This window comes from Nyctereutes procyonoides, unplaced genomic scaffold (genome assembly GCF_905146905.1).
Source record: "Nyctereutes procyonoides isolate TBG_1078 unplaced genomic scaffold, NYPRO_anot_genome, whole genome shotgun sequence".
Taxonomy (NCBI): Eukaryota; Metazoa; Chordata; class Mammalia; order Carnivora; family Canidae; genus Nyctereutes; species Nyctereutes procyonoides.
This window is the reverse complement of record NW_026575042.1, coordinates 1922380-1944276: the sequence shown is the minus strand read 5'-3', so window position 1 is coordinate 1944276 and position 21897 is coordinate 1922380. Positions and strand designations below refer to the sequence as shown.

Genomic DNA, 21897 nt, shown 5'->3' with positions numbered 1-21897 from the left:
TTTTTAAGATTGATGATTCACCTGGATTAAGTCAAGCATCTTACCAATTCACAAGTCAGATTTTTTTCTCTCGATCGGCTATATTTTCATGCCCAACCATTCTCTCACCCATAGCACAAATTGAACATTACTGGACCACAGGGATGGATACAGGATGAATACATATTCTTAAAAAACCGTTACATCTGTGCTGTTCTGCCTGGGCTTCCAGAACTAACTGCTATTGAAGGCACACAACAGAAGTTTATTTTCTCACTGTTTTGGAGAGAGGTCTGAGAGCAGCAAAGTGTCAGTAGGGTTGGTTTCTGCTGAGAACTCTCCTGTTGGGTTGCAGCTAGCTCTTGTTGCCCTGTGCTTACACTGGCTCATCTTTGCATGAGCCTGCAGACAGAGCAAGCTCTCTGGTGTCTCTTCTCATAAGGACATTAATTCTTCACATCAGTGCTTTACCCATATGACCCCATTTTACCTTAATTATTTCCTTCAAGGTCCCATCCCCCAGTACAGCCACACTGGGGGTTACGGCTTCAACTTACAGATTTGTGGGGCACACAAAAATTCAGCCCACAATAATATCCTGGCCTCTTTACTTTGTAAGCTGTTTTTTGTTCTTTTGTTTATTTTTTAATATGGTCTAATTCACATATGGTGATGGCTAAAGAAATTATCTTTTGTATCTCTAGGAAGTTCTAAAGTTGAACTTTGAAGATACTGCCATGGTCTGAATATTTGTATGTTGAAATCCTCCCCTCCCCTCCGATGTGATGATACTAGGATGTGGGGCCTTTGGGAGGTGCTGAGGTCATGAGAGTGGAGCCCCCATGAGTGGAATTAGTACCCTTGAGAAAGACGCCCCGAGAGCTCCCATGTTCCTTTGACCATGTGAGGACGCGGCCTGAAGGCCCCAGCCTGTGAACCAGGAAGTGGATGGGCCCTCCCCAAACATGTCCGTGCTGTGCCTTGGTCTTGGGTTCCCTACCCTGCAGAGCTGTGAGCCATAAATTTCTGTCATTTGTAAGCTACCTAGTCTGTGGTATTTTGATAGAACAGCCTGAACTAGCTGATGGATATGGTCCTCAAATACGCTGTTCCTCACATGCAGGCTTTTTAATATCCCCAACTGTTACAGATTCCTGAAGAGCTTTTGGGTTTTTTAGAAGACTTAGGGACAAGCCCATAGCATTCTGTTGAATTTAGAGTATTTCTAAGTCATTTTTATTCTTTTTATTTATTCATGAAGATCGCCACTAAAATATTATTTGCTTTTAAATGATTTGTTAAATGTTTTCCTCCTCACTTTTTTGGATAGTGTTCTACTCTGAAGTGCCTTAAAGAAGCAAGTTTAAGCTGAATGAGGAGTGAATGTGTTTGTCCAGTTTGAAGTTTTAGGTCTTACCTGTTCTTTGTCCTTTGTCCTGTTGGCAAAACACCCTGGGGCATGTGAAGGAACCAAATTATCTAAAAGATAATTTTAGGTATTGTTTTGGGGAGGGGCAATAAAAGTGGCTTTGGGGGAAAGTTTGTAGGTTTCTTTTACTTTATTTTCCTGAATGTTTTCTGGGCCTTCTTTCTAATTTAGTCCATTTATTTAATTTACTCCTTTGGGGAATGTCTTTCTTCAAGCCTTGTCATGCCAACAGGGAATTCACCACAAAGCACCAGGGACTTGCCACACTATGGTTCACATCAGCATTTAACATTTTCCTCTTGGGCAGCCCCGGTGGCCTAGCGGTTTAGTGCCGCCTTCAGCCCGGGGTGTAATCCTGGAGACCAGGGATCGAGTCCCACATCTGGCTCCCTGCATGGAGCCTGCTTCTCCCTCTGCCTGTGTCTCTGCCTCTCTCTCTCTCTGTCTCTCATGAATAAATAAATAAAATCTTATAAAAAATTTTTTTTCCTCTTAACTGAACTTGAAATGTAATATACATAAGAAAAGTGCACAGATAATAATGAACTGTCACAGAGTAAATGCACCGTCAAAAAAATGGAATATTACTGAATGCCTGCTCATGTGTACTATTCAACATTTTCTCTCTGCTGTTTATCTTAACTTCTAACACTACAGAGTAATTTTTTTTTCTGCTTCTGAGTTTAGTGTAAGTGAAGTCATATAATATGTCTGGCTTCTTTCATTATGTTTGTGAGATTCAGGTTGTCATGTCATTCATTACTTAGCTTTGCTTAATGGTTTTCCAGAATAGGCCACAAATTATTTACTTTTACTTTTGATCAGTATTTGGGTTTCTTCTAGTTTTGGCTACTATGAATAATGCTGCCTGAGAATGCATGTCCATGCATTTCTGTCAAGTATATACCTGGGAGTTGGATTTCCATGTCATTGGACGTATGTGTGTATTTAGCTTTGGTAGGTAATATTGAATATATATATTTTTAAATTCTTATGCCAGTTACACCCCTGTTTGCAAGAATCAAGCATTTCAGTTGCTCCATATTTTTACTAGAATGTAATATGATCAGTCTTTTATATTTTAGTCAGTTGTGTGGTTTACTGATAAAGCTTTAACAACCGCCTCCTTCCCCAGAAAACCTGGGGGGTAGTATTTGCCAACTGGCATGGTGTAAATACTCCCACTAGAGCAGACTTTAAGCTACCAACATGGTGTCATTGAAACCGAAATGGACAGAAGTGTGCATAAGGAACTTTGACCAGTTGGTATGAACAGCAACAGCCACCTGATTTTAGCCATTTGATGCCTTTTGATAGCCATCAAAGTCTAAAGACTGGAGAGGATAGTGGGAAATCAGAACGATGGCCATTGAGTATACAGTGAAAAGCACCAGCAGGGATTTATAGTGAATAGAGGGTCTCAGTTGGAGGCTAAGATAGAGAAGCTGCCTGTACACTTTGAATGGTAAGGAAGGTGGTGCCTTAGAAATGATTACCTTTGGTTGTGTCCTTGTATGCTGCGCCCATGTGCTTCGGCCTTTTGAGAAAGTCTGTCCATCTATAGGTTATCAGTTCCTCATCTGTAAAATGGGATGATTGAGTGGTGCTCTGTGGGCCCCCCTTCTGACTCTGATATTCTGGACATTATCTTCAGATTGAAGATTACAGGCCAAGTAAAAAAGTGGTTTATCCAGGGGAAATTTGGATTGAATAACAAAGTTATTAATCACTCATAAAACATTCAGTAAGAGTCTATATGCAGGAGAAACTAGAGTGAATCTTGGTGCTAAGCCTGCTCAGAGTTAAAAATTCAAATTTACCAGATACCTGGGTGGCTCAGTCCATTAAGCATCTGCCTTCAGCTCAGGTCATGGTCCCAGGGGGGTCGGTGTGGAGCCCTGCACCAGCTTCCTGCTCAGCGAGGAGTCTGTTTCTCCTGCTTCCTCTACTTTTTTTTTTTTTTAAGATTTTATTTATTTATTCATGAGAGACACACACACAGAGAGAGGCAGAGACAGAGGCAGAGGGAGAAGCAGGCTCCATGCAGGGAGCCCGATGTGGGACTCCATCCTGGATCTCCAGGATCATGCCCTGGGTTGAAGGTGGCGCTAAACCGCTGAGCCACCCTGGCTGCCCTCTCCTTCATTTTTAAGGATTTTTTTTTTTTTACTGGATATATAATTCTTGGTTGGTACCCTTTTTGTTTCGAATATGTCATCTTGCTGCCTTCTGGTCCATGGTTTCTGATGAAGAGGGAGCTGTTAATCTTAGTGAGGATACCTTGCTGCTTTCAAGATTCTTGTGTTCCAATTTCTCCATGTCCTTATTAGCACTTACCATTACACATCTTTTTTATAATGGCCAGCATAGATGCTCTAACTAGTGGTGGTGGTGATTTGCATTTTTCTGATGGCTAAAGAGGTTGAGCATCTTTGGTCATTTGTATCTCTTCTTTGGAGAAATATCTATTCAGATCTTTTGCCCCTTTTTATTTTTTATTTTTTATTTATTTTTATTTTATTAATGTACCCACCTAAGCACATATCATTTCTGTAACTGAGATCTCATGTGATCGAGAGCCAAAATGACTGAGATCTTCTTAAAATTTATTTTAATTTTTTTAAATTTATTTTTTATTGGTGTTCAATTTGCCAACATATAGAATAACACCCAGTGCTCATCCCATCAAGTGCCCCGCTCAGTACCCATCACCCAGTCACCCCTACCCCCCGCCCACCTCCCTTTCTACCTCCCCTTGTTCATTTCCCAGAGTTAGGAGTCTCTCATGTTCTGTTTCCCTTTCTGATATTTCCCCACTCATTTTTTCTCCTTTCCCCATTATTCCCTTTCACTATTTTTTATATTCCCGAAATGAATGAGACCATATAATGTTTGTCCTTCTCCGATGACTTATTTCACTCAGCATAATACCCTCCAGTTCCATCCACGTTGAAGCAAATGGTGGGTATTTATCGTTTCTAATGGCTGAGGAATATTCCATTGTATGCATAGACCACATCTTCTTTATCCATTCATCTTTCGATGGGCACCAAGGCTCCTTCCACAGTTTGGCTATTGTGGACATTGCTGCTAGAAACATCGGGGTGCAGGTGTCCTGGTGTTTCACTGCATCTGTGTCTTTGGGGTAAATCCCCAGCAGTGCAATTGCTGGGTTGTAGTTTTGCCCCTTTTTAAATTGGATTTTTTGTGCTTTTATCATAAAGCTGTGAGAGTTCTTTATGTATTCTAAATCCGAGACCCTTATCAGATACAGAATTTGCAAATGTTTTCTTTCTTTCTCTTCATTTTCTTTTTTTTTATTTTTTTTAGTTATTTATGATAGTCACACAGAGAGAGAGAGAGAGAGAGGCAGAGACACAGGCAGAGGGAGAAGCAGGCTCCATGCACCGGGAGCCCGACGTGGGATTCGATCCCGGGTCTCCAGGATCGCGCCCTGGGCCAAAGGCAGGCGCTAAACCGCTGCGCCACCCAGGGACCCCTCTCTTCATTTTCTTGATAATGACCTTTACCATACAACAGATTTTCATTTTGGTGAAGCCTGGTTTACCTGTTTTTTTGTTTTGTTGGTTGTGCCTTTGTTCTGTCTAATCAAAGATACGACATTGCCTAATCAAAGGTCATTTACTCCTTTAGAAGATTTACTCCTGTTTCTTCTGTCTTTCTACATTTGGGTCTGTAATCCATTTTAAGTTGGTTTTTGTATGTAATGTGAGATAGGGATTCCACGTCATTCTTTTGCATGTGGCTATCCAGTTCTCAGAGTCATATGTTGAAAAGACTTGTCTTTCCCCATTATATTGTTTTGACTCCTTTGTTAAAATCAATTGACTATGAACGTGAGGTCTTATTTCTTGCTTGTAAATATTATTCCTTTGGTCTGCTTGTCTGTTTGCCAATACCATGTTGTCTTGGCTGCTGTGCCCTTGTGGTAAGTTTTGAAATTGGGCAGTGTGAGTCCTCCAACTTTCTGTTCTTTTCTAAGATTGTTTTGGCTATTCTGGGTCCCTTTTATTTCCATATGAATTTTAAGATCAGTTTGTCAATTTCTTTAATGAAGCCAGCTCGAACATTGGTAGGGGTTGTGAATCTGTAGACCAGTTTAGGGAGAACTGTCATTTAACTGTACTAAGAGATGGGATGTTGTGTTATTTTCCTGGGGCTGTATACAAATAGCCACAAACTGTGCAGCTTAATACAACATAAATTTATTCTTCTATACTTACAGAGGTCAGAAGTCCAAAGATGTGGACAGGGTCACTTTCTGCAGCTTCTAGGGCAGAATTTGATCCTTGCCTGTTTCAGCTTCCGGTGGCTCTAGGCATTCCATGGCTTATGGCTACATCAGTCCAATCTTTAAGGGTTCTGGGGTTACATTGCCTCCTTGTCTTCTCTTTCAGAACTCCTCTGCCTGTCTCTAAGGACACATGCAATTGCATTAGGTCCCACCTGGATAATTCAAGATAAGTTCATTTTATGGGCATAGAACCATTTGTGGAGAACCTTGTGTGTGTATAACTAAATAATTGTACAGAGAGTTGATAGATGGCTAGACATAAATTTATGGTTTTATAGCTGTAACCCTGGCACAAATATAACCATGTGTGGCTATAAAAAATCTTTAGGGCTAGGAAGATATTGGTCAAAGAGTACAAAGTTATTTATTTTTTTGTTTTTTAAAGATTTTATTTATTCATGAGAGACACATAGAGAGAGGCAGAAGCATAGAGGGAGAAGCAGGCTCCTCACAGGGAGCCCGATGCGGGACTGGATCACGCCCTAAGTCAAAGGCAGACACTCAACCGCTGAGCCACCCAGGCGTCCCAAGGGTACAAAGTTATTATGTAAGATGAATAGGTCTGGAGATCTAAGATATACCGTGATGATTGGAGCTGTAATAATACTGTTTTGAATAGTGGAAATTTGCTAATAAGGTAGATTTCAGGTGCTCTTTTCACACACATACACAATGGTAACTCTGAGAAGAAGATAAGTTAAATTAGCTTGACTGTACTAATTATTTCACTGTATATGTGAATCAAATTGTCATGTTATGTACTTTATGATTTTGTATAATTTTCATTAAAAAATCTCTACATTTATTGTCATGTAATAGGAATTTGCAAGATTTTATATATAAACTATATACATACATACATATACATATATAAACTATATACATATATATATATGTATATAGTTTATTTTGAAAGCTGGGGACAAATGCCTAGTTTGTATAAGATTATGGCGTGTGTGCAGCCCCAGGCACATGTATCTGTTATTAGCGGAGATGCCAATGTTTATTCAGTACATACTGTGCAAGCTTCACCATAACTTTAGTTTTCACAGTCTCCTAATTACATACTGAGGCACAGAGAGGTGAAGTAACTTGCTCAAGGTCACAGAGCTAGACGGTGCCCGTAGTAAAACTGGAGATGCTGACACTAGGGTCTGCCATCACCATACTCCACAGTGTCTTCTTTAGGAGGCCCCCCAAAAACTGGTGTTTTAGGACAGCTGTAGAATTTGATATCCTTATAGCTTTTAGTGTATCTGCTCTGTCAGAAAAGAAATATACTAATTGTCACTTAAATTAAGTATCTTCTTTACATTGTTGGGACTGGAAAATACCTTTGATAAAAAAGATAGCTTCTCAAACCTTTGCTGAGATATTCAGGACCCATGTAGGCAAAGTCAATAAAATTTGGAAAAACAAGAAAAAGCCACGAAAACAGTTAATGCTGAAACTAATCCTAGAAGCTCGGAACTACCCCAGCATGAAGGTTGATTGAAAATTGCAGGGCTATTTAAAGTACTGAGGTCTACTCCACTGGAACCCAAGGACAGGCTTGAATATTTTATCAGGATTGTAACATCTTTCCGGACAAAGAATGAACCCTTCTAGAATGGCTCCCCCTGGTTCCCCATTCTGGGTGAGCGGGTTTTCTCGGGGCAGGGGGGCCGGGCCTTGTTTGGATGTATTTCCTGGCACAGTGCAATCCTCTGGGCCCTCCAGCATCAGTGCACTGGCTGCTTCCGGGACACCACCATTCCCTTCTCTATCCTCAGTGCTCAGCGAGCTTCTAGGGGCACAGATTAAATTCCCTCATCGCTGTGAGTCTATTAAATGCCAGCACTGTGCCCTTTTGGCCTCCAGAGGGCTGAGTTGTCCTGCAAAGTGCCGGCCAAGGGTGTCTGTCTCTGGGCCAACATGCAGTGTGTTTGGGGGCAGGTTTCTCTTCCTGAGGTAAAAACAGCATTTTGTTTCACTAGCAAAGTTTATGCTCGTATTTTAAATATTTTATTTATTTATTTGAGAGAGAAAGAGCACAAGCTGTGGGGGGAGGGCCTCAGGGAGAAGCTGACTCCCCTCCCGCCCCCCACCCGGCACTGAGTAGGGTCCCTGATGTGGGGCTTGATCCCAGGACCCTGGGATGAGGACTCAGCCCAAGGCAGATGCTTCACTGACTGAGCCCCCCAGGTGCCCCTATGCTCTAATTTTAAATTAAGCTTTATAGCTTTAGAATAATTGAGATTCTACAGGTTCTAGTTTCAAAAGAATGAACCCTTGAGAAACCAGGTGTTCCTCATTATCTGGAATATTGTCCCCAGGTCTGCAGTCAGCTACTGAATGGGGCCAGGTTTTCAGGTGGTTTTGCTGTGCAAACATCTTATGCACATGTAGGATGCAAAGGAAGATTAATTCCATTTGGATGAAGAAGAAACTGAAGAGGCTCTTGGACCCTGGGGAGTGTTTATTATTTATAACAGCCACTCTGCTGTGAGGCCCGTACTCGGCGAGTGAGTAGCCCGGGCCCCCTTGGGAGCAAGCAGGGTATCATCGGGGGCAGTGCTGGACAGATGGGTCCTGGTGGGACCGCGGCAGGGCCTGCTGAGCATGCAGAGAAGGCTGTCAACAGTTTCTCTCTTCCTGTCCCAGGGTCTGTGGAAGGATTGCTAGGGAGGGGATGTGGGCCCCTGCCCTGATGCAGAGGCCTGGGGAGTGTACACAAGAGGATTCCTGTAGCCAGTGCTGTGGTATCCTGCTGGGCCAGGGGCTTGCTTATAAGGCCACTTCCCACTTCCTGTTCTGTAATTCAGGTTGGTGGCTCAGGGAGGGAGGGAAGGATGGAGGAAGAGTCAGTTTTTTCAGTGAGGCATTTCTAGGAATAGGGTTTGAGACACCTGGCAACCGGGAGCCTGAGAACCTTTGTGTGGGAACAGTACATCTAGTGCTGTTAGTGGTGGTGGTCTAACGAACACGAGGGTTATGTGGCTGTTTCTGTGTCTGTAGCACCTGGCATATTCTATAACTGTCCCCTGTGTAGCCCTGCAGAGGATGGGTTGGGAAGGAACGTGCTAAGCAGGAATGGAAGCCTACTGCATGGAGGCCTGTGGAATCCGCTCCTGGCTGGGCCGCAGACAGGGCAGAGTGTCCCGAGGCAGCCACATATGCTGTTGCCGAGACCCTTCCCCCAGCTCCGCATGCCCCTTGCAGCAGTCCAGGGCTCCTCCACCTCCGATGGCACTTCCGCCATGAGGCTTCCCTGTCACCACTGCAGAGGGTGGCCCTGCCTGACTGCCACACCAACACGCAGCCAGGACATGATTATTATTATTTTTAAAAGATTTTATTTATTTATTCATGAGACACACAGAAGCAGAGACACAGGCAGAGGGAGAAGCAGGCTCCATGCAGGGAGTCTGATGTGGGATTCGATCCCGGGGCTCCAGGATCATGCCCTGGGCCAAAGGCAGGCGCTAAACTGCTGAGCCACCCAGGGATCCCCCAGGACATGATTATATGTTCATTCTTGTGCCCTGCTTGGCCTTGTAGAGAGCTTAGTTTCCTTGGTGGTGCTTGCTTACTTTTTAATGGAGTTACCCTTATTTTTTTTCCAGCTGCTCCATCAGCTCTGTCAGAAACCTATCCATCTGTTGTTATCCAGATGGTCACACACACACAGACCCCGTGGGTTCCTCCTGTTGTTGGTTTTCTGTGGGTTGTTGCCCTCTGGCCCTGCCCCAGGGCTGCCCTCCCAGGACAGTCTCCATCACTGGCATGGGAGCCAGGTCCTAGATCCTGCCTCTCCTTCTATCTCAGTTAATCCCTCATTTTGCTGAAGTACATGTTCGGTAGCTACCAGATGAGGTTGAAAGTGATCTTTGCTTGGGATGTCAGGGCCTGGTTTCATGAGGTCTCTTGGTCTTGCTGCCAGTGACACATGCTGCTTCTGCTGCCCAGAGCTATGAGTGTGGGAGTGCCCTTTCTCCCCTAGATGCTTTGAAGACTTGCTTGTTTGTTCAGAAATTTCTTAGGTGTGGGTTTTTTAATTTGTTGTTATTTGCTGTCCTACACGACAGGACTTTGCCATCTGTCTACTTGGAAAAGTCTTGTATTATCCCAGTAATTCCCCTTCCCTTCAACTGGTTCCCTTATCTGGACTTTTAGAGCATGCTTAGAGCTTTGGGGTTAATATTTGTTAAGGAAAGAGAAAAATCTAGGTAAAAGTACCATAGAACAGAGCCAGGCAATTTCAGAAAGTAAGCCACCAAATTTTGAATTATTTTTCTTTGTAAAACTTTTTCTTATTTTTCTATTTTAATTGTTAAAAATACATAATATAAAATTTGCCCACAATCATTTTTGAATTTACACTTCAGTACTGTTAACAATATATTATTGTGTAACAGATCTGGAGAACTTTTACTTCTTGTGACTCTGAACTCTACTCGCGAAACAGCTCCTCCTCCCCGCAGCCCCTGGCAACTACCATGCTACTTTCTGTCTCTATGGTTGGATTACACATGTATGTAAGGGGCATCATACGCTTTATCCTTTGGGGGCTGGCGGAGTTCATTCACCATCACATCCTCAGGGGCCAGCCATTCTGCAACATGTGGCAGGGTTTTGTTTTGTTTTGTTTTTGTTTTTGTTTTACATGTTATTTATTTGAGAGAGAAGGAGGGAGAGACCACAGAGGGAGAGTAAGAGGGAGAAGCAGACTCCCTGCTGAGCAGGGAGCCCGACATGGGACTTGATTCCAGACCCTAAGATCTTGACCAGAGCTGAAGGCAAACCCTTAACTGATTGGGCCACTCAGGTGCCCTGGATTGCGTTCTTTTTTTTTTTTTTTAAAGATTTTATTTATTTATTTATTCATGAGAATACACAGAGAAGAGAGAGAGAGAGAGAGGCAGAGACACAAGCAGAGGGAGAAGTAGGCTCCATACAGGGAGTCCAACGTGGGACTCGATCCCAGGTCCCCAGGATCATGCCCTGGGCTGAAGGTGGCGCTAAACTGCTGAGCCACCCGGGCTGCCCTAGGGTTTCCTTTTTTTTAAGGCTAAATAATATTCCATTTTATGGATATATCACAGTTTTGTAGTCCTTTGTCAAAGGACATCTGGACTCTTCTGCTTCCTGGCTGTTGTGGATGATGCTGCAGTGAACCTGAGTGTGCACGTATCTCTGAGATCTTGCTCTCAGTTCCTTTGGATATACACCTGGAAGTGGAATTGCTGGATAACATGGTTTCTATTTTTAGAATTTTGAGGACCCTTCATACGGGTTTCCATTGTGGCAGCACCATTTTACTTGCTCACTAACAATGCTGTGTACTGTTCTAGTTTCTCCACATCTATTACTTATTCTGTTTTCTATTTTGTTACTTATAATGGCCATCCTAATAGGTGTAATACAGTAAGTCGTCATGGTTTTTATTTGCATTTCTCTAATGATGAGAGATGTTGAGCACCTTTTCATATGGTTGACCATCTGTCGGCCATTTGTATATCTTCTTTGGAGAAATATCTCGAGTTCACTGCCCATTTTTTAAATGGAGTCACTTGGTTTTTTGTTATTGAGTTGTAGGAATTCTGTATCTGTTCTGGTTGTTAACTTTCAATCAGATATGGTTAACAATTATTTTCTCCCATTTACTACACAGGTTGCCTTTTCATAGGTTGGTTTTTTTCTTTGATGTGCAGAAATTCTTAAATTTGATATAGTACCATTTGCCTGTTTTTGCTTTTGTTGCCTATGCCCATGGAGTCATATGTAAGAAACTATTCCCAAATCTAACATCATGAAATTTATTCCCTGTGTTTTCTTTTAAGAATTTTATAGTTTTGGATCTTAATAAATTAAGATCTTGAATTTATTGTGAGTTAGGTTTTTGTGTATGTGTAAGGTAAGGATCAAGCTTCATTCTTTTGCATGTGGATATCCAGCTTTTGCAACATCATTTATAGAAGAGACTGTCTTTTCCTCGTCATGTGGTCTCATCTTACTATTTAGATATGCTTTATGGAAGATTTCCTTGTGTATCTTCCAGTCTTGCCAGTGGACTTTTTATTGCAACTATAATAGGTCAGTGTCCCAGAAACCTCCCTTGGTGTCATTAGTCATTCTTTTATCTAGAAGTTTTTTTTTCTTTGATAACTTTAATGATTTTCCTATATCTCTCTGTGGATATTAGTTTCTCCTTGTTTGTGGGGAGCAGGGCTTGTGGATATATGCATGTCTTGGGTCTCCCCTTCTATAAGCACCACCTCCCAAATCACTACCTCCAGACTCCAATAAAAGGCAGGGGTTGTATGTGAACATCGGAATTTTGAGGCCCTCATTTAGGCTTCTCCACTACTTCTCTAAAACTTCCATAATTCTGTGGTGTTGAGAGTTTTTCGTCTTGTCACTCGAGCCCTTTTCTGAGATCCCTAAATGCAGGGGAAACCATGTGAATCTGCAGGACTCTTCTGCACTGACCCAGGCCTGGGCCATGCTTTCCAGTGAAGGGTTGGAGTTCTTCCAAGCCTTTCTGGCCAGTGTTGCCAACTGTTTCACCACTGAGGCTTGTTCTGTGGGTTTGCAGAAGCTACAGAAAGATCCCTCCCATGTCCTGGGGTGGGAGGAGGATGAATTCCACAGTCAATAGAGGCAACCTCCTTTTCCCCTTGTTTTGAAAACATGGCTGAACATTGTCTTGGGTGGGGGTTAGTAAATGTTTTAGCAGATTGTGACCGAAAGATCTTTTTTGCCTGACTTGTAGAGCTGCTGTGCCTGAGTCCCACCACTTGCCTGTACTTGCATGGCTGATAGATGAAGCACCTGCACTCTTGAGGCAGTGTCTCAGATTGACAGGGATGAGGGAAAAGAGAGGAAAGGAGTGTCTCCGAATGGCCAAGAACTCAACTGTGTATTGAGCAGAGTGAAGTCTTAAACCCAGGTGACATGGGGTTAAATGTGTGGGCACTCCTGTGTCATCCCTTTCATGGCAGCATGCAGGCAGACCAGTAAGTTCTCTCAGCAGGGGGACTGGCTTGTCATTGCTCCGTGGAGGGCCCCTCTGGAGCCCTTTACCCTCCAGCCTCCACACCTGAATCCTGCCCAGTTCTGGAATCCTGGGGCACAAGATCAGACAGGGATGCCACATGTTGAGCAGCTCCAGTGTGATGTGGGAACACTTGAGGATTTGCTGTGCCTTTATTTCCTGATATCTCCTCTGTGACAGTGCAGGTATTGGGAAGGTTCTCAAACTGACTGGGCTCCCAGGGAATGCCCCCATCTCCTAGGTGAATGCTCTTGAGTGCGCTCCCCACTCTTCCCCTGTTCCACCCACCCCCGCCTAGACCCGACCTGTACTGGGGGAGTCCAGGATGCGGCAGTTCTGGGTTAAGTGGACCCGTGACGCTGGGGACCTTCCCTTTGAAATAGCTCATGTATTGCTCTTGCTTAAATGAGCTCATTATAGAGTGTCTAGCATAAAAATACACACCCAGAACCTGTCTGGCATTCGAGCTGTTGTGTGCTGCAGTCTGCTCTGGGGGTGGAGGTGTGAAGCATGTCCACCCTGGGGCCCTGAGGGCAGGTGGGGTGTGGAGCTTGGGAAGACAGTGCCAGGCACTGCCTCGGGTCACTAGATGGCAAGCTGGTGGCCTGAGCATTTGGCCTGTTTCCCATCTACATTTTCTTGATTTTCCTCCCATCCCCTAGGGCCCTGCTTTTCACTCACGGACTGTTACTATTACTGATGTGTAGCCCCTCGGAAGACACGTGGCCTCTCAGAAAGGCTCTCAGAGACTGAATCATAACCTGGCATGTGGGGGAGGCCCTAAAGACCACCAGGTGCTCTCCCCCCTGCCTCGTTGGAGACAGAGGTGGCTGTTTGTTCTGCTTTCTGTTTGTTGTGCTTTGGGCACTCAGTCTTCTAGGAGGGGTCGGTCCGTCCCTGTTTTCAGAACCTGAATCTGTTAGCATTCTCTCGAGGTCACGTTTTCTTTGCAGCCTCCCACCAGAGACTGATTGTAGGTGTGCTGGACATTCTGCCGTGAGGATCGGGGTCTGAGGGGGATGCCGTATGAAGCCCCAATGAGTTGGCACTGCTCTCCTGAGACCAGGCCCCGCTGGCCCACTAGTTCTTTGGTCTTTCTGGTCATGTGGAAGCCCCTCCTGTTTTGTGGAAATCCCTACCCAGCCCAAAAGATGTGCATCTGTGGTCACAGAGTAAATGAGCCAGAAGCAGCATGGGCCTCCAGAGACAGCCCCGACTTGGTGGGGCCTGGAGACATTGCAGATGAGTGGTGATAAGGAAGGAGCCACCACCCTTCTTTTTAAGTCTTGTTGCCTCTCTGGTGCCTGCAGTCTCAGTACCTATTTCTTTGTACCTGTCGTTGTTTCAGGGAGGCTTTGAGATGTGGCAGGCAGCGGACCCCCATCTCACTGGGGAGACTTCACCACCTGTGCACCCTGCATGCACAGGCGACACCTCCGTGGGCAGCCATGGCACCTCAGGCCTGTGATGTGGGACTTTATTCCCTCTTTTGTGTAGAGAGGGAAAGCTTCATGCATCTCCACAGAGACCTGAAATTCCAGTGGTGGAGGGAGAGCCTGGCCCCCCGGGGGGGCATGGATGCAGGGCTGGCCTATGGCTGGGAAAATCAGCCAAACCTGCCTTCTCCAGGGACACCCCTGCACACCCAGGCGTGCTCCACAGAGCGTGGCTTGGTTTATCCCCTGCAGGATTCACAAAGATTTCGTAAGAGAAAACCCTAGAGACATCCCCCTGTTTCTAAAACAATCCTTAGATCTCTGCACATATGTGTGCAAGAGCATATAGGTATTTTTTTAAATGAAGAAGGCATGGAATAGTGTCAGATATCATGTATGTTTTAAAAGTTTTAAAGTAATATGTATGGTGTTACACTTATGTAAAAACATGCATATCTGTGTGTATTATGTATGTACACAAGTCTGTGTGTTCATCCACCTCATGGACTTGGGAATAATCTCAGAGTCTAGAGTCCAAGCAGTGCTTACCTCTGGTAATGGGGTTGGAGTTTTGTTTTGCTTTGTTTTTTCTTTATATACTTTTAATTGCTTGAATTGGTTACGACTAAAGGTAAAATAGAAGAAATGGAGGATTTGCTCATGATTGGCAGAGGCGGTGGAGGAGAGGGAGGAGTGGTGTTAGTGAACAGGGCACCAGGAGGAGCTTGGGGTGCGGAGACCATTGGTGTCAGGGAGGTATGGGCCTGGTAGGTTCTGCAGTCGCCGGGGGTCCCCTAGTCACTCCTCACCTGGGTTGCTCCACACTTTTCCACCTACTGAATTTTGCCACTCGTCTTTCTTACTGTTATGTTCTGTCCATCTACTTCTGGCGTACCAGAAATTGGCAGTGGCAAATACCAGTACCTGTATGAAGCTCACCACAGGTGGCTCTTGTGTACAAAAGGATGCAGCTCCCAACTTGGGTTGGGGACTCACCTTGGATGAGAAACTTGACAGATGTCAAGTTAGGAAGGGTATTTAGTTTTCTGATTTATCCTTCATGTTTCTACCTATGTATCTGTGTTTCTCAATGTTGTCTCTGTTGTCATCCCTGCCAGAGATGGGGGCAGGTGTTCCCAGCTCCACTTCTCCTTGCCCTTTCTCCACGTGAGAAGTGCATGCAAAATATGATGAGTGGATAGGGCAGGCTTGTTATCTTTTGCTCCTGCGTCCAACCTGAAGCCATGAGCCGGTGTGTGCATCCTCAGAGTGGATGCTGGTCGTCTTTACACCTGATCAGCAGGTGTTCAGTCAGGAGCTCAGGGGAGGAAGTTGACCTTAAAAGACCACACTGAAATATCACAATGAAGATTCCATTCTATTCAAAGTTAGATTCTATTCAGTTCTATTCAAAGCTTTTTTTTTTTAATTTTTATTTATTTATGACAGTCACAGAGAGAGAGAGAGAGAGAGAGAGAGAGGCAGAGACACAGGCAGAGGGAGAAGCAGGCTCCATGCACCGGGAGCCTGATGTGGGACTCGACTCGATCCCAGGTCTCCAGGATCGCACCCCGGGCCAAAGACAGGTGCCAAACCACTGCGCCACCCAGGGATCCCTATTCAAAGCTTTTTAAATGTCATTGATTCTTTTGTTTTCCCGAGTAAGATGATATTCTGGGAGTTGGAGGATCAATGTGAACAGATTTCAACCCCTCATACAGTTTTTGTGCTGATGGCAACCTACACACCCATGTGGGTGATGGTGGACAAATAACCACCACCAAGAAAAAATATATCTTTCTTGGATGTCTTAGTTAGTTAAGGGTCTGACTCTTGATTGCAGCTCAGGCCATGATCTCAGGGTCATAAGATTGAGCCCCACATCAGACTCTGCACTGGGTGTGGAGCCTGCTGAAGATTCCCCCACCCTCTCCCCCCACCTATGTGCTCGCTGTCTTAAAAAAGGATTATATCTTTATTTACTTGGCATTTATTGTGCTGTCTCTTATTAGTAAGAGATGTTATTTCATTATTTCATGTTTATGAATTATTAGATTATTAATGAGCTTGATAATTTTCCATGTTTGCTTACTCACTATATTTCCTGTTTTCAGAGTTGTCTGTGGTCCTGTGTCTATAACAGGCTGACCCACAGGAATTCTCCATTGTTGTTGAACTGCTGTATGTGAACTGACTAGGATGTATACTAGCTATTATTATTATAAAGTTTGTACCCCGGCTTTACATTTTATCAACTGCATTTCCTGTGCTGTTAAATATTCTTCAAAAATGTGTTTTTTAAACCTATTGAATCTTCTGCCATATAATTATGCTGTAACTTAGCAAGCTATTTTCTTTTGTTGGACATTTTATTTTTCTTATGTCTTTGTCCATAGCTCCGTTTCCTGAAGTATAAGGAATTTCTGTAAGGAATTTTGTGTGCATGAAATAAGTAGATCAGATAATACAATTGTTTGAAAATTTCTTGGTAAGTGTGACAAGTTGGGAATGTCTGAAAGACGTTTACGTGTCATTTTCTCCAGCAATATGTGAGAGCCCCCTTCGTATGACAGCTTAAGCTAGCATGGGGGGGGGTTACTCTTGATAATTTCACAGTGACAAATGGTATCTTTGTTTTAATTTGAACATTTTTAGATGGTTATTAACCATATATCTTTCTTCTTTTGTGATTAATTAACATACTCTGTATATTTTATTGGAGTTCTCATATTTTTTATTATAAGTACTTTTATTTGGCAAAACTTATTAACATTTTTCCTTTTTAGTATTTGTAACTGAATACTAGGAAGGGAAAAATGCTATACTTGTATATGTATAGAGAAAAATTAGAATGTATATTTGCCAAAATATTCATGGTTATTCTTTTAGGTAGTGAACCTTTGGATTATTTTAGTTCTCTATTTTATATTTATCTCTTTTTACTGATTATTCTATAATAGATATTTTTTAGTTTTTAAAAAGATTTATTTATTTAAAAGAGGGGGTGGGGGAGGGGCAGAGGTAAAAGCAGACTCCTCAATGAGCAGGGTACCTGATGTGGGGCTCGATCCCATGACCCCGAGATCATGACCCGAGTTGAAATCAAGAATCGAATGCTTAACCATCGAGCCACCCAGGTGCCCCTATAATAGATACTTTCTTACAGAACCAAGAAATTCTGGCTTTTCTGACTGTCTCCCTGGTCACATGCTTCTGGGCTCTCCTACAAAAGAGAGCACCCACGTGCCCAGTGCTTGTCCTGCGCCTGTCCCACCCTGCTGGGGCTTATCAAAGCAGTGGAAGAATGTTTGAGGTGTGGCAATTTGAGTGTACTCTTGTTTCTTTTTTCCCCTGGCATGTCCAGCTTGCTATGGGATGGACAAAGAAGAAGAGAACCACTATGTTTCGCAGCTCAGGGAAGTGTACAGCAGCTGTGACAGCACGGGGACGGGCTTTCTGGACCGGGAGGAACTGACCCAGCTCTGCCTTAAGCTTCATCTGGAAAAGCAGCTGCCCATCCTTCTGCAAACACTTCTTGGAAATGACCACTTTGCCAGGGTGGGTATTTGACTTCATTCTTGTAAAGAAAAGCACAGAGTACAATAGTTAGCTGCAAGCACTTGGGAAGTATCAGTTGACTAAAGACACATGCCAAAGGAGTGTTACGAGGAACCGGAACATGGCTTTTCCTTCTGGGGAACTCCTATGTTGAAGCAAGAGTCTCTTTCAGATGATTTTGTTTTGAGGCATAGTAAATCCCAGAGGTTTGGTTTGGTTTTCCCAGAAAGTCATTTGTGTGATTTGTTGGGCGTCAGGGATGGGGTGGCAGGTTAGTGTGGGTGGGTGGCATGTGGTTCACAAAAACACAAGAATCTGTGGGCAGTTGACACCTGGGTCACTGAGAGACAGGCAACCTCTCTAGGTACTTTGAGGGCAGACTGTTTGGTAAAATTGCATAGCTTGGAATTCGTTCTAGCACCTGACAACAGCTGCACAGCATTGTTGCAGGAGGAAAGGATACCTGTGTCCATAGGTGTCCCGTGATTTCATCTAGACCAGATAGAAAGTACTGTTTTTGCTCCTTTCCTGCCATACTTGTATATGTATAGAGAAAGATTAGGATGTATATTTGCTAAAATATTCATAATTATTCTTTTAGGTAGTGAAGCTTTGGATGGTTTTAGTTCTCTGTTTTATATTTATCTTTTTTTTCTGATCATTCTATAACAGATACTTTTTTTAGGAATTGAAGGTCATCTAGAATGGTGATCTAGAACCTAGACCACAACGTGCTTTCCTGATGGAAACATTAAAAAGCACCTCCCACCTTGTCCCTACTTCTTAAATGTTCTAGATGTTAACCTGTTGGTGATAAAAACACTGTTGGTCATCTTTTTTTTTTTTTTAAAGATTTTTATTTACTCATTCATGAAAGACAGAGAGTGGCACAGACACAGGCAGAAGGAGGAGAAGCAGGCTCCATGCAAGGAGCCTGAAGCAGAACTTGATCCCAGGACTCTGCGATCACACCCTGGGCTGAAAGCAGACGCCCAACCATTGAGCCACCCAGGCGTCCCCAGTGTTGGTCATCTTAACTTTGAAGAAAGAGCATTTCATTCCATAGAAATCAATAAAATTATTTTAAAAACCCAGACTGCAGATTTTCCTGAAGTGGCTCTTGTTTGTCTTGGAAAAACAAATGAAGAGAAACAAGAAAAAAACTCTCACTGCTGGCAGTCCAGATGAAATGTACCTCTTGTCACTTCCCAGAGCACCGACTGTCCTGTGTTCCCCATGACTGTCAGTAGGATACCGTTACTCCCTCTTCGGGAGCTCTGCCTCAGTTAATCTGGCCACACCCTTTCTCTGTTTCTTTTTATTCTATTCCTGATTTTTTTTAAATGGATTTAAGATTCAGGTGTATTTTCTTTTCTTTTCTTTTTTTTTTTTTTTAGAGATTTATTTATTTGGGGGGAGGAGCAGAGGGAGAGGGAGAGAGAGAGTCAAGCAGACTCTGTGCTGGGCACAGAGCTGATGCAGGGCTTGATCTCATGACCCTGAGATCAGGATCTGAGGAGAAACCAAGAGTTGGCCACTTACCCGACAGTGCCACCCAGGAGCCCCGAATCAGGTGTATTTTCGATAATATTGGAGCCCCTCTTTTTTTTTTTTAAGATTTTATTTTTATATATTTGTGAGTGTGTGAGTAGGGGGAGGAGCAGGGGGGAGGTACAGGCAGACTCCATGCTGAGCACAGACTCCTGACAGAGCCCTGTCTCATGACCCGGAGATCATGACGTGAGCCGGAATCAAGAGATGAACACCCAAATCGCTGAGCCACCCAGGCACCCTGATATGATGTGGCCTGTCTTGATATCACCTGGGATTGTATTTGGGACCTAGAGGAACAAAAGGCACATTTGTGAAAATCAGTGCTCTGGTTATTCAAGCAGTATAACAGATGATCTGGTTTTCTTGATTATTCCTGACAGTTTAGAAAATTCAAAACCAAAAGAATAACTTGGATTCACATTCAGATGGCAGGTTCTGCTGACTGAACAGATCATATCATTCCTGAGTCTCACCCCACTTTACCCTTTGTATGTGTAGAAGTGCTATAACATTTAGAAACAGCAAATTATGATAGGAAGAAAAAGGTTCATACTGGAACATCAGTAAAGAGAAAAATGAACTTGGGTTTGAGATTTCTGGCTTCCCCCACATCACATGTATCCTGAAAAGCAGTTCCTCTGAATTGTAATCCTTGTGGGAGGCTGGAGGTTTCTCCACACATTTATAGGGAAATATGTTAGAAGGAGAGACTCTCACTCATAAGCTATGGCAGGAGCCTGACCTTCTCTGATGAACGGTGGCTTCTGGCAAAACCCTGTGCATGTTCGTTCGTCTTTCTGTCTGTCCCAACCCTCTTACAGCCATGATTTCTGTTTCCAAAAAGCATGTCATGTGTTGGGTAAATTAAAAAAATAGCTCTGCTTCTGATAGTGCTCTTAAGCCTGACCTGAAGTTGTCCCTACTTCCCCCTCTGTAACATTTTAAGAGCAGAGCCTGCACCAGCCAACGCCTGTTGGGTCCCACCATGGTGATGATGGTGGATTAGTTCTGCTTTCAGAGCTTCTATTGCTTCTCTGCTTCGTCCTATAGACAGGACAGGGCTCACACAGCCAGTATTTACATGAAATGTTCTGTAGAGGTTTTAAAGGAAGTTGCTGTCAAGCCAGAAATATCTAGATAGTTGTCACCATTTTCTACAACAGAAACCAAATAGTGGAGATTTCAGGTATTTTTCAAAGAAAATCAAGAGAAATCCTTTTTCCTGGAGAATTGATTGGCTGTTTAGTTCAAATAGCACATTTCCAGTTTCCTTGTAGTAACTAACATATATGACACCATGTAAATGTTAGTCATTGATACTTCAGTTATAAAAATGAAGAACAATATTATAAATAATAATAATTTGAATTAAAAGGTAATGTTTTAAGGTGTTGAGGGTATGCTCATTTTTAATTCATATTTCCTGTTAAAGAAACATTATCAAGATCTGGTTTCAAGCTAGAAATTAATGTGGCCTAAGATTTCTGTGGAGTGTGGGAAATTTCCATTGAATTCTGTGTTATGATCAGTGGCAAGGATCTTTAGTTTTTTAAATTTGGTCAGAAAGAGAATTTTACTCTCAAAGAATAATTATTTTTTAAATTGAAATAGTTGACATACAATGTTGCATTAGTTTTAGGTGCACAAGGTAGTAATTGGACAGGTGTATATGTTATGCTATGCTCACCATGGGCATGGCTACCATCTGTCACCATACATTACTACAGTATCATCGACTCTATTCTCTATGCTGTGACTTTTATCCTCGTGACTTCTTATTCCATAACTGGAAGCCTATATTTCCCACTCCCCTTCAACATTTTGCCCATCTCCCATTACCTTCCCCTTTGGCAACTATCAGTCAATTTGTTCTCTATATTTATGGGTCTGTTTTTGCTTTTTGTTTTTTCATTTGTTTTATTTTTTAGATTCTATGTTTTTAGATGACTATAAATGAAATCGTATGGCATTTGTCTTTTTGTGACTTATTTCATTTAGCAGGATACCCTCTTGTTCATCCATGTTGTCACAGATAAATATATTTCATCCTTTCTTATGACTGAGCACTATTCCTTTGTGTATCTATGCACGTTTCCCTTATCCGTTCATTTGTTGACACTTGGGCTGCTTCTGTATCTTTGCTGTTGTAAATAATGTTGGAATAAATATAGAGGTGCATATACTTGAAAAAATAATTATTAACATTAGTGCTACTGAAAATAATTTTAAAGTTGAAAGTGATTCTCAATCGCAGGGTCTAGCCTCTTTATTTGTGATAAGTGAGTACAAGATTATACAGAGATAATGGTGTGTCCTTTTTGGTGAAGCACCTGAGTCCTGTGGGTTTGTTCTTCCCCTTTTCTTGAACTATGAAGGAAGAAAACACAGAAACACAAGCTCAGTGAGAATAATACCAGATAAAATGGCAACACACTTGGCCATCAGATACCACTACTATTCGATGGTTGGAAGAAAGTCAACTGTTAAGTGTTATCAAAGACACAAAAGATTAGATCAAGCAAAATTGTCATTTCATTTTGCTTCCATGTATTTGACAAGTATTTTTAAGCACTTAGTATGTGCTGGGTAA

The 21897-nt window shown here is 42.9% G+C and overlaps 1 protein-coding gene across 1 annotated transcript in view; it reads left to right on the top strand.

Moving 5' to 3' along the window:
* Nucleotides 1–21897, top strand: part of NINL (ninein like) — a 147752-nt gene that overhangs the window by 52576 nt on the left and 73279 nt on the right. Inside the window, exon 2 of the mRNA XM_055321620.1 lies at nt 17560–17753. Within this exon, the coding sequence (XP_055177595.1) occupies nt 17571–17753 (183 nt within the window). The 5' untranslated portion in view covers nt 17560–17570. The remainder of the gene's footprint in view (nt 1–17559; nt 17754–21897) is intronic.